At 38.5% G+C, this 13614-nt stretch overlaps 1 protein-coding gene across 1 annotated transcript in view; it reads left to right on the top strand.

Annotated features, from left to right (window-relative positions):
• The window catches only part of LOC141441529 (uncharacterized), a 30774-nt gene that overhangs the window by 8013 nt on the left and 9147 nt on the right, over positions 1–13614 (top strand). The window contains exons 5-6 of the mRNA XM_074106293.1: positions 1225–1338; positions 1863–1980. Coding sequence (XP_073962394.1) covers positions 1225–1338; positions 1863–1980 — 232 coding nt within the window. The remainder of the gene's footprint in view (positions 1–1224; positions 1339–1862; positions 1981–13614) is intronic.

Below are 13614 nucleotides of genomic sequence, written 5' to 3'. Positions count from 1 at the left end.
TATATTTTAATTGAAACTACATTATTCACACACACACACAAACATGTATGAGCACGCACACTCGCATAGCACGCGTACGCGCTCGCGGACGTAAGCACGCACGGAAAAACACGCACGTGTACGTATGCACGCACAGAAACATACGCACGTGGATGTACCTACGCACGCACAGAAACACACGCATGTGGATGTAGGCATGCACTGAAACACACGCACGCGGACGTACGCACGCACGCGCGGATATTCACATACATTTAAACACAAGCATTCACACAGTTAAATATTTACGCGCCATATCTAATTTTATTTATTTTATTTGCCGATTAAAAATTACAGCATTACAGTACGAGTAAAACCAATGCGCTGTAAAATTCAAATTATACTTATAAAAAAGACATTAAAAACAAAAACGAAGTTATTTAGGGATTTTTATCCTTGCTTCCCTACCTACCCAATACCCATTACGAGTACATACCTACCTTTTATAAGGGCAGTTCTTATATGTATATTAATTTGTTTATTTCGGGGCTCCCGGATACGATACGGTTCTAATGATTTCGACGACATTGGGCGTGTCGGGGCTTTCGGGCGAATAATTGGTTTAATTTGGTCTTATTTCTAACTGGGAAAATACGTGTCCTCGGGTTCAAACCCGAGCTCGGCCGCCCAGGCCACGACCATCCAAATAAACTATGCTACCTACATAATATGTATCACAGGCGTGGCGAGAACAACCTGAAGGGCAACCTGAAGAGTAAGCAAAACGTGTTTTAGTATCATTTCGTCTAAAAACCAGCCGGTCTAAATACAAAGAAGCGGTCGAAAAAGCAACTGGTCTGAGCTCCGTCCACTTTGAGTCAAAGAATTTTAGACCACTTGCTACTTAGACCAGTCACTATTGCTCTTAGACCACTTGCTACATAGATCAATTGCTAACTTACTCCTTATACCAGCTGCTTTTTAAACGAAAAGATACTAACCCTTTTAGGGGGTCAGGTGTGTCTTCGGATGCAACTCCTTGGAGGAAGCGTACTACGTTTGTCAAGTGAAAAAATTTAGGCAAGCCGGTGAAAATCGAGTTGTTATAACGCCACGCCACTAATTTGCATGTTGATTGTATGAGAACCCAAGCAGTCAACAAAAAGTACCGTCAGCAAAAAAGTTGGTAGTGGTAGTTGGTACTAATTAGATACGCTTAGATTTTATTCAAAAAAAATTTTGCAGAGTATTATTGCGGGAAGAACGTATATATATTCATATCGGAACTATATAGCGACATATACAATATGGGACGTGGACCAGCACCTTTCTGCAAAGGGCGTGCTTTTCATTTTATGGGTTAGTAACAAAATGATGTAAGTCTAAATAGAACCTTGTTATAATAAATATTCCTTCTCACCTGCATTGCAACCAGAACTGTGTCTACCCCACGAACTCCTGGGCCTGAAGATGATGCCTTGCCACCGCTCCGGTGCGGTAATGTTCATTACGATATCGATTTGGGTCTCGTAATGAAAATTACGATACTGCCGTGTTCATAATGGAATCCAAACTTCAAAGTTCAAACTTCTTTATTTGCACAGAATAATACAATCCAATGTCGTAATCTATGGTTTTGGAGAATTTACTATATGGGTGTATAAAAAGAATTTATCCATTCGTCAGGCATTATTATGTGAGGTCCCAGTGGTAGATAAAGGCCAACCTAAGGGACACGTTAATACGTTAGAGTGAGAGGAAATATAATTGCTTCTTAAACTCAGTGTGTTAAACAATAACGACATATTAAAATATATATAAACTGTTTGCATGTTAATTATACTACTAAACCTACTAAATAATAAAATATTGTTGTCTTGCAGGTTTTGTCCACTTTTTGGACGACAAAAAGTATTATTTGGAAGAAGATCCCGCTGTGGCTTTTCAGATGGACAATTACCTTCATGGACTCGAGTGTCATTTAGGAATTTGTATTTTTAGGTAAGTTTAAAGATATCAAGCTTTCAACGTTGGAATTACGGTTGGAACGTTGGATTTGCAAACAAATTTATAATTATAATCTACCCGTTTCGAACCGAGCCGATACAATTGTGCGGGTTAATTACATTTGAAGTTGATTTTGACATTGAAAGTACATAAAGGTCCACTGTCAGAACTTACATTTGAATTATGAACTTGACATGGATTGCACTTTAAGTCCATTGTCGTAACTCTTTTCATACTTGGCTGGGTTCGAAAGGGCTATGTTACTACAGGATATTAGGTAAATAGTAGATTGGATAATATGCAACGTGTCGATGGAGGACATTTAAGGCGTTCTAAAATAGTGAATTTAGGTTTTATGAAACCTATTATTCTATTATTTTCGAGATATATTTTTGTTTCTCACACTTTGTCATGTGAAGAAAGACAACGTTATGCACCTCAGTTGCAGGAACAGTTTTTGCAATTTAATCATTTAATTTCTCCATAACCTTGTTGGTAAAGACCACTAGGAATTCATGTGCTACTGTCAGTGTCACGTACAAACTTACAGGAACAAAATTTTAAAACAAAAAATTGAACCGACTACAAAAAACCATGAAAATAATTTTCTACCAGTCTGAAGTCGGTGCCTCAGCACGAGACAGCAGGAGTGATTGAAGTCTAATAAATAAGAAGGTATGTAGGTGACGTAGACGACTATAGGCCCACTCATGCTGGCTCGTGCTGAGGCATTGACTTCAGACTGGTAGAAAATTATTTTCATGGTTTTTTGTAGTCGGTTAAATTTTTTGCTATAATTTTTTTTCACGCTTTTTAGTGTAAATAATCCAAGATACAATAGTTTAATGTCAACTGCTCGACATCTTTTACGAAAGATTGCTTTTTCTGATGCTGTACCACCCGTTCCATTTTACCATATGCATTACGACGAGCATAAACTGTGTTGAAGTAATTGAAATTCAACCCGTGAAGTACTTGTTATTGAGTAGTAGCTCTATTGGTCAAATGTGGTCTTCATCATCAGTTCCACTTCACGAAACTATTATTATTTCGAGAGCAAATGAAAATAGCAAATCGAAATAGCAAATACACGAGTTACTGCTAAATATATCCAAATTACCAAAGGTGTCCCTACAATATTTGAAGATTTCCCTCGATTTCCTTAAGATCTGATGATCAGATCCTAATTTGGTGCTTATGGGACCTAATTGAAGGCATTCCTAGACGAACGCAAAAAAGTAATTTCAAATCAGTTCATAAACGACGGAGTTCTGAGGTAACAAACATAAAAAAAATACAACCGAATAGATAACCTCCTCTTTTTTTTTGAAGTCGGTTAAAAATTGTCTCGATTACTATTATAATTGAAAATTGCAGGCTAATCATAAATTTTGTCTATCAAAAATTTAGATTTAGACCCCCCGCTTCCTTCTCCTTACTTATAATATTTGTTCCACAGGTTGCTAAACCCCTTTAAGTGTGTCACGTTTTTTTTTAAAGTAATCCCTTGTTATTTTTTTTAATTTCCATCCCATCCGTTGCATGTCATGTTCATTGCTTCAAGGTAGGGCCTTATATCAGTGAACACCAGAATACTGGCCTTATTCTTCTTTAGCATGAAACTGCCTATCCCGAAGACCTTCCCAGTGTCGTGAACCGAGTCCTTTTTAGAACTGACCAGCAAAGCCCCAGACCCAATACTTACAAAATCATCATCATTTTTTACACAGAAGAAGTAACCCCAGTCCCTAGGGAACCATTCCTCGCAATCCTCTAGAACTTTGTCGTCATATTCATAGTCTTTAGACGTATGGAGATGATTTTTATTGAAAACGTGGTCGTCATCCATAAAACCCAAGGAGATGATTTTAAAAGTTTCGGGAAATTCGTCGCGTTCGTCTGCTATTTGTGTCAACATGGGACCCGCTAACATTACATCATAATCAACCCCTTCTCTACTAACGACGTGCCAGGATTCTTTCGCTATAAATTCCATTGGTTTTTCGGTCTTCATGATCATAAGGTCATGCATCGGCGTGTGGGTTTTATCTTTTCCATGCCATTGAACGTCTACTATGAAGCTGTGTTCCATTGCTACTATTTGACGAGCACATGCAAGCTTTATTCTTTCGTAAACGTAGCCTACGAGCATAGATTTAGCAAGGTATGCCTTCGCCTTGATGTAAGTGATGTAGATTTTATGCCTGTTGAATTTATGTCTGAGGATCCTGAACGGGGTATAGGAAGTAAGTATGCGTCTGGCATCGATGAAGATGCCGGGGACAATGATCCTCCCTGTACCCAATTTTTCGTCATTGTCGTGAGCAGTGATAGCGACTATTCGATTACAGAATTTGTCGTCGTCATAAATGGGTTTGTCGGTGTCGCAGAACCGCATATAATTCTTAGTCTGTTAACAAAAGACAAGAATGAAATATTACCTAATACTTATTATTCACTTTAGTAGCGTTTATGAAATTATTGCAATCTTTTGCTTTGTGCTTCCTTCACAAAATAATTGTTCCATTAAAGATACTGGCGAAGGAACTACTGCAAACAGGGAGTCTCCGACCATGGGGCTTTGAATCCAAGGGTCGATTCTACTCACATAACTGAGCTACTTTTGTTCTGCAACTTTTTAAAAATATGGTCACTATTAATTTAATTTTTTATACAGATTAATTTTCAAAGTATACGATGCAATACAAAATGGACAGCACATTATAAATGTTTATCTTAGAAATGTCAAAAAATATTTAAACACCCCCGTACCACGAGACAGCGATAACATCGCCATGTCCGATACACTGTTTAACGATGAATCATTGAGGATCAATAAATTACTTAAATTCAAGTTATTTAAAAATGTTACAAAATAAAAGTAGCTTAGTTATGCGAATAGAATCGAACCTTTTTTTACATATCCGACCGTGATCGACCCCTATCTCACCTGATGTTAAGTGCAGATGAGGCCAAAGGTGTATCTTACTGGTTCAGTAACAGCCTATTTACTCTAGCCTTAAAGAGCCCTATAGTCAAAATACCACCAACGGGATTTATCACGCTATCACACACGAGTAATATTTACCTCGACGTTTCGGCAACATTGCAGTGGCCGTGGTCACGAGTAGACTGAAGTGTGGGTGTCTAGTCTGTTTTAGGCAAGTATTCCATCAAGGTAGTTAGTGTACACGCCTTTGTCCAAAGTCGCTAGGCATATTAGGACACCCAAGGATGTCGTTCTCTTCCAAACACCGGATTTTTACAAGGTTGATTGTAGTTGTGGTAGTTCCTATATCGGACAGACGAAAAGAACAATAGCTAAGAGGGTCAAGGAACATATTGCAGCTAAAAATCGCCAGTTAAATAAGTCAGTCATAGCCGAGCATTTGTTGGAGTCAGGACCAAACCACTGGATTGAGCTTCACAATCCCAAAATTCTGTCCATGGAACGTCATTTCTACTCAAGAATGGTACGTGAAGCAGTAGAAATAAAAAACCGGCCAAGAGCGTGTCGAACACGCCCGAAATAGGGTTCCGTAGCCATTACGAAAACATTAAGTAATATTTTTCTAAGGATTTCGTATTTTATACGGAATCTTCCAAGTTTAGGTATATTTTATACCTTAGGCTGCTATTTACTCTTAAACTACTAATAATTCTCAAGCAAACTTAGCCGTTATAGTTTTCCTTGAAAGTTTGATATACTTACTATCATCATGAATTTTTGCAAATTTTTCCACCCACCGGTTAAGATTTTAGATGGGGAGGGACGCTCGATTTTAATGAAAATTTGCACTTTAAAGTTGAATATTTCGCAAACAAATCACTAGATCGAAAAATCGTATTAGCAAACTCCTAATGGTTTTAAAAGACCTATCCAACGATACCCCACACTATAGAGTTGGATGAGAAAAAAAAACACCTCCACTTTACGTCTATGGGAGGTCATTTTTTTTTTAATTTTTATTATACCATTTTGTCGGCATAGTTTACATATAAATCCGTGCAAAATTACAGCTTTCTATCATTGATAGTCCCTGAGCAAAGCCGCGGACGGACGGACAGACAGACATGACGAAACTATAAGGGTTCCGTTTTGACCATTTTGGCTCCGGAACCCTAAAAAGCATAAAAAATTCAACCGGAACGATGGATAGGTATAAGCTTTCATCTTCGTGGATTCCTGTTATATATAAGTGTCGGCGTCGGGATGAAGTTCGGAGGGACGATCGGACGTTGTTAGTGTTGTATGTCGGTGTGATGGGGTGACAAATAAAAATGACCAAGTGCGGGTAGTTCGTGATACGAGTGCCGGTACTATTAGTGATCAAGTGCGGGTAGTTCGAAGGACTCGCGCTGCTAGGCAGACTTGACACCCCACACTTCAGTTTACTCGTGACCACGGGCATTGCAATGTTGCCGAAACATCGAGGTAAATATTCAATTCAAATTTAGGAAAAGTGGCTCCATCAATTTTTTGATGATTCTGCCAGTGTCGAGGTTGACAGAGACACGGTGGGTAGGTGGACGACTTGTTTGATAATCAGCCAGTTTTCGGTGGGATAACTACCAGTTACTATCTGAAATGAGGATACGATACACTAGGTTAAACTAAACAATAAATACATGAAATAATTAGATGATGAGAGACAGTAAGCTAAGATATGACAGTTCACTACAGGTAATAAAACATTGAAACAAGAATGAACATAAAAAAAAACAAATGAAAAGACTACATTTATAATTTTATTTTTAGTCAAAAATTTGTCTAAAATTTCACAAAATGGAGAGAACACTAAAGTTAGGAGAAAATTAATATTAATAGGACGAATAACATCACGAGGGAGGATACTATATAAAGGAACAGATATTTTTGTACATTTCAGAACATTATGTTCCAGAGTTCCATCAGCCAAACCACATTCACAGATGGCATTGTCTCTTATTCGAAGCTTCGCTAAAAATACAGGAGAACAAAAATGACCCAGTCTTAACCTAATAATGATGGAGGTATTTAACTTAGACAATTCTCTATTAATAAAAAACCATGGTCTCGTAGGAATAGATGATTGAAGGTTTCCAAAATGTCTTCCCTTAATTAGCCGAGATGATTGCCACAAATCATTCCAAACTTCAAACATTTGAGGTTTCACAAGGGCCTTAATGTCACGGCTAAAGCATTCATTGTAGTCAGACGAACCTAGATGAATTGCTTGTCTAGCACACAAATCAGCTATCTCATTATCCACAATACCACAGTGACTCGGAATCCACGCAATAACAACTTCAAGATTGGCTAGATGACAATCACGAAGAGCATCTTTGATTTTTAGCGTCAAATAAAAGTTATCTCTAGAGTGAAAAGGAAAAGCCACCAAATCTTGTAAACAACTTAACGAATCAGATAGGATTATAGTTTTATTAAGGTTATGAGATTTAATGTAAGATACAGCTTCATATAAAGCCACCGCTTCACCAGAAAAAATTGAACAATGAGGAGGGCTTTTAAAATTTAGAATAATTTTAAATTTGGGAATCCAAACAGCTGACCCTACAAAATCAACATTTGATATTTTTGAGGAGTCCGTGAATATTCTTAGCCAGTTCTTAAATTTACTATTCATAATTTCAATAAATTCCGAGTTGGCACTCGGAGATTTTTTATGAATTCCTAAATCAAAGATAACATTTGGTTGAAAAATTAAACTGTCGTAATCGAAACAAAAAATTGGGTTTTTACACAACTTAAAAGTAGGAATAGGGGCATACTTTTTATAAGATTTAACAAGGGGAGGGAGGGCTTTATTCACCCAATATCTAGAGGAAGAAGAGAGTTCTGCCAATTTTTTACATTTAGCCATCAATGGATGAGAAAGATATTGAGATATGTTTAGAAAAAACCTGTCCGCTAAATACTGACGACGAAGAAATAAAGGAGGATCAACACATTCAACCTGTAATGCATTTATAGGGGATGACTTCATAGCACCAGATATTATGCGCAGGCACCTAGACTGAATTCGATCCAGTTTTGCCAACGACAATTTACTACAAGGTTCTAAAACAAAACAGGCGTAATCAAAATGACTGCGAACTATTGCGTTATAAAGGATTTTTTGAGTGTAAGGATGAGCTCCCCATCTCACACCAGATAGAGAGCGAAGGACGTTGTTGCCGAAACATCGAGGTAAATATTACTCGTGTGTGTTAGCGTGATAAGTCCCATTGGTGGTATTTTGACTACGAGTGAAAATCACGAAATTTTAAAACGTTTAAGAGCCTTAGATTGTATTTATCTGGAAATACAGACGAAGGGAGCGAATTCCATTCCTTAGAAATTCGCATTATGAATGATAAAGCAAACCGCTTTGTGCGGGCCAATGGAACGCTAACTACATAAGGGTGAAGACGCTCCCCCCGCCTGGAGGTAAGTTTGCAAAATGGAGATGGAGGAATTAGATCATGTAATTCCTGAACACATTCTCCAAAATGTATCCGGCAAAAAACAGACAGACAAGCAACTCTACGACGGTGTTCAAGGCTCTGCAACTTGATCCTGATCAGCGGACTGTCACCAAAGAAAGAGTCTTCGGGCCCGGCACTCCACCGATTCCAACGCGGCTAGCTAGTACTTGGCGGAACCGTCCCACAGGTGACAGCAGTATTCCATACACGATCTTCCTACGCTTTGTAAAGATTAAAAAGCTGCTCTGGTGAAAAATACCGCTTCATCTTATATAGGCCACCAAGTTTTTTAGCAGCCGTTTTTGCTCTGGACTCAATAGTCGCACCGAAGTTGAGATTAGATTGAAGATCAAGAAGCTCGAGGTGGTCTTTAGGTGGGAAGAATGTATCCTCTGGAAAGTAGGAGCCAAAGTGAACGGTCTCCGCTTAGCTTAGCGGAAAGCAGCCACGTCTGTGTTTTGGCAGCATAGAACTGGACCAGGTTGGCCGAGCCCCAGTCGGACATGGCCTCCAAGGTCGAATTCATCCGCTGTACCATAGCCTCCCTGAGTGCCCGAACTCGTCTTCGCTGGCCCGGCCGTTAGAAAGGTACCTCTCTGCAACTGTGCTGTCATCTGCATACCCAAAGACACCGGGTATGAGCAAATCGTTGATGCGCAGCAAAAATAGAGTTGCAGAGGACCGATCCTTGAGGCGCCCCGGAATTGATCTCCATGAGATCAGATTTGCAGGAAATCGGAGATCCAAGAGCATAGGACAGGAGGAATCCCACACGCAGGGAGCTTGCCAAGAAGGCCTCAGTGCCAGATCCTATGGAATGCCTTTGAAATGTCAAGAGACACAGCAAGAGCCTCGCCATGCTTCTCAACAGCTTCGCCCCAAAGTTGAGTGGCATATACCAAAAGGTCCCCAGTGGACCGATTTCGGCAGAACCCGTATTGGCGGTCACTGAGGAGATCGTTACCTTCTAGATATACCAGGAGCTTGGCATTCAATACACGCTCCATTACCTTGCATAGTATGGAGGTAATTGCGATAGGTCGACAGTTCGACGGGTGGGAACGACTGCTCTTTTGCCCAAAAACCTTGAATTTAAAGCCACTTGGTCAGAGACACTGTATGGTTATGAAAAACATTACTGTTGTAATTATGCTTGTTTGACTATCCTATTCTATGTGCTTTTCTGGACTTTAGTGGGTAAATTACAAACATTCTCCTTCTCATATTGTATTGTAAATTGTTCATGTGTTTTTATCCGGACTTTTTTTCTTAAACTTTGCTCACCTTTTCCAGATTGATGATGGTAACCAGATTATCCAACTTAGGTGGTTTGGGGGTGGTGGTGATTCCTATTTTCTTGTCTTGTGCTGATGTACCCATAAGCAAAACCAGCAGACATAGATAGAGTCTGGAACAATCGTAAAAGTATTTCAGAAACCCATCAAAGCTATTTTCTATAGGGTACATAAAGTCTAATATATTTTGCACATGAAACTACTGTGAGACTCACTCATATTAAATATATTGCAACACACGAACTGCGCGCCGCCGCTCTGCTCGCGCGACAGCCGCTGAGTCACGTTGCTCCTAAGAGGAAGGGCTACGGATTAGCCCAAAACATGTCGGGCTAAACTCTATTTGAGACGTGAGTTATCCAGGTCAATATATTTAATAAAAGTCTAATATATACCTAAATGCGAATGTTTATATGTCTGTTTGTTTGTTTGTTACTTCGCCAGGTCTAAACCACTGAACCGATTAAGATGAAATTCGTTATACACATAGTATAAGTCCTGGAGAAGGACATAAGATAGTTTCATCCCGAAAAATGCCATAGTTCCCGCGGGAAAGCGATATACGAATTCTGCGCGGACGGAGTCGCAGGTAACGGCTAGTTTACTTTATAAATCAAAGCTTAATAATGTAAAATGTTGGCTATCGAACGGAAAGACAACTTTAAAGGTACGTTCACATACAAAAAATTTAAACTTAGAGGTTTGAAATTCAAAATTAGACAGAGAAAAATTTGTTTCTTGTGATGTCACTTGCAAATAGTGCAATACCTACGGCATTGAGAAAAGCGTGTAATAATATATATATTAGATATCAACAAACACAAAATTCTAACGCCTTCCCTTTATGGGCTCTTTCTTAGTGCAAAAGAAATAGTTAAGTAAATGCAAAAAATTGGTGTTGGTACCTTTTAATTGGAAACAGTGTGCAAAACTGAATGTCCCCGCTTTTTGACTGACGCCGATGACTGAACATGTTCCGTAACTAGAGACTGTACGTTGACACCGTCGTGGTTAGGTACTTCACTGAGAAGAGTAGTCTCCACAAATGCTCTCCTGAAGGAAATCTGTACACAAGGTGTTCCAAAAATGGACGTTAGCTATAGTACTTAACTAGGTATGTTAGTGGTTTGGTTTTTATCCGATTCCGGGTACAGAAACGAAAAAAAGCGAGATTACACGTTCTTTTCAATCTTCTGTATGTCCGTACATCCGCTGCCTCAACTAAAATCATGTAACAGATTTTGATGCGGTTTACACCACCAGTTAGGTCGATCATCTTCACCGTTTTATGTTTAACTAGCTGTTGCCCGCGACTCTATGCTATTTTCTGGAATAAAAACTAACCTACGTCCTTTACCGGGACTCAATCTGTAAGTATACCAAATTTCCTCTTAATGGGTCCGGCGGTTCAGACGTGATAAGGTAACAAACAATCAAACAGACTTAAAAACTTTCTCATTTATAATATTAGTGGAATTGAGAGAAGAAAAACACACACACACACACACACAAACATCACGCCTGTATTATTCCCAAATGGAGTAGGCAGAGCACACGAAACGTTACCGCTTCGGAGCCACTTTTAGCAATTTTAGGTTTAAAATTTGACAAAAAAAGGTACAATAGTGACATGTTGGCAGCCTGTCGCCTACGGTATACCTTAACCTATATCCGTGTGGTGTCGGGTTAGAATTATACCTCTCCATTTCTTCCTCGGATTTCGTAAGAGGCGACAAAGAAAAAATACTTGTCCAATATTTTCCGATAATATAAATAAAGAAATAATTAGAATTTCTTAGAACACTACCCTTTTCCGCAAAACTCAGAGGTGTGAGCCCAGGTTTGTACCCACGACCACCATGGGTCTAACCACTAGGATACCACGGTTTTTTTTCGAAATCACAGAACAAATAAACAAACTTAGTCTAATATTGTCTCGATTACCTTTCACAGTTGCAGGTTGCAAGTTCAACTTGACGACTGAACTCTTGATTGAGAAACTTGCTTATAATGTTGTATGTTTGTCAATACCGTTCAGATGAGAATCTGAAAGATTTCAATCACATTGTAGACAATAAAACTCTGGTATGGCGATTGACACGTTTTGTAAACTTAGATAACAAAAATGCACAAGCATCGCCAGTACTTGGAGGGTTTTTGGGAATGGGGAATACGTAATATGAAATGTAATTTGGGAATCTTTATTCAATAAAGTTAAAATAACCAACTTAGGCATTGCATCTGCACTGGGCCCGCGTTGCGTGGGAACTACGGCCCAAGCCCTCGCATTCTAAGACAAGTCCTGTGGCCCGCAGTGTGTAACGTATTTAGTCTGGAATGATGATGATGAACCAACTTAGAAAAATTGAAAAACCTCCGACATTGTAATATTTTAGTTCAATATCTCCAAAACGACTGAACCGATTTTAATGCAACATAACTAAAATCACCACAAGGAAACTTGCTTTCGCGTAAAAAACCACATTGAAATCGGTCCGTCCGTTTTTTTATTATGCTACAGACAGACATTGGTCAAACTTATAATACCCCTCTTTGTGCGTGAAAAAATGTATCTGGTAAAAAACGGACCAACAAGCAACTCTATGACGGTGAGGGTATTTTTTTGCCGGCAATGGTCGCGCCGAGTAGCAATAGAATAGAAGAGCATTGGTGCACAGTTCACGGTTGACTTTCCGTTTCAGCTTGCATTGAAAATGAACCGCGGATTGGTTCGAAACATGTACCTCGACTATTAAAACACCTGAGTGTGTTGACAAATTGAACTCGGAAAGTCAACTCGTTTTATCATTTCACTAGACCGTTCTATGATATGATAAAGACGATTTAAGACTCTACGCGACCTACCTACCTAGGTATCATTACTCACCTACTAGAGTTGAGAATTCTATCATATTACTGAACGTGTCTAGTGAAATAATAAGACGGACTTTGAGTTCATTTCGTCAACTCACTGACGGGTTTCGGGGATTTTATTGTTACTTTTTTGTTGTTTTTCTGGACGATTTTATCATTTTACTAAACAGATTCAGGGATTTTATCAAATGCCTGATTTTTTCTAGGCAAATGATAAAATGGATTCGGCATTTTGAAATCCTGCGAACCTAATTTGATTATATTCCTTAGGGAGTTGTTCAAATCTCTGTTCTGCCACTTTCCCTGCGACATATATTTTTTCACTTCTCATGCTCTTAAAATGTTATTTTAGTCTTTGCATATCGGGACTAGAGCTCCTTAGGGATTCAAGTTTTTTTTTTATTTACTCTGGAAACCCCTAAAAAAAAGCCAGTCACGGTGTTTGTGAATTATCGCCATTTTCATTGATTGTTTATAGACAATTTTTATGGCGTGAAAATAACCTCAAAATGACAACTGCGCAAAAATATAAAAAAAAAAGATTTAACTTCTTTAAATACGATTAATAATTTCAAAAATGAACATATTTGGAAGAGGAAGCCCGTTTTAGTTAATTTTATGCGTTTTTATTTTTATGTAAAAATTCATTGTTTAGATATAGTCTTATAATAAAAACAATTATATTAGGGATGAATTCATTTTATTATGCATACCTAGTCCAATTAGTTTTAAATAGTTTTCGAGTTTGAATCTGTTGGCTAAATGTGCAAGTAAAAGCGGGTTGCTAAACATCTCGTGTCATTTTGGCTTGTTTTAGTCCCTTGTTGAACAATCTACTATTACAAGCTTTTACTTAACTTGCCTTGCCCTGTTCATGGGTCAAATCTTGCAAGTTAATTTTGACCCACTTCCAATGGTCGGGTTAACTTGAAATTTGGTATTCATACTTAAGTTGGATGACAGTGCAAGTAAAATCAACAAAAAGTACATT

Source organism: Choristoneura fumiferana, chromosome 24, assembly GCF_025370935.1.
Source record: "Choristoneura fumiferana chromosome 24, NRCan_CFum_1, whole genome shotgun sequence".
In the NCBI taxonomy this organism is placed as follows: Eukaryota; Metazoa; Arthropoda; class Insecta; order Lepidoptera; family Tortricidae; genus Choristoneura; species Choristoneura fumiferana.
Note: the sequence above shows the minus strand (reverse complement) of the source record. Positions and strands in the feature narration are given on the sequence as shown.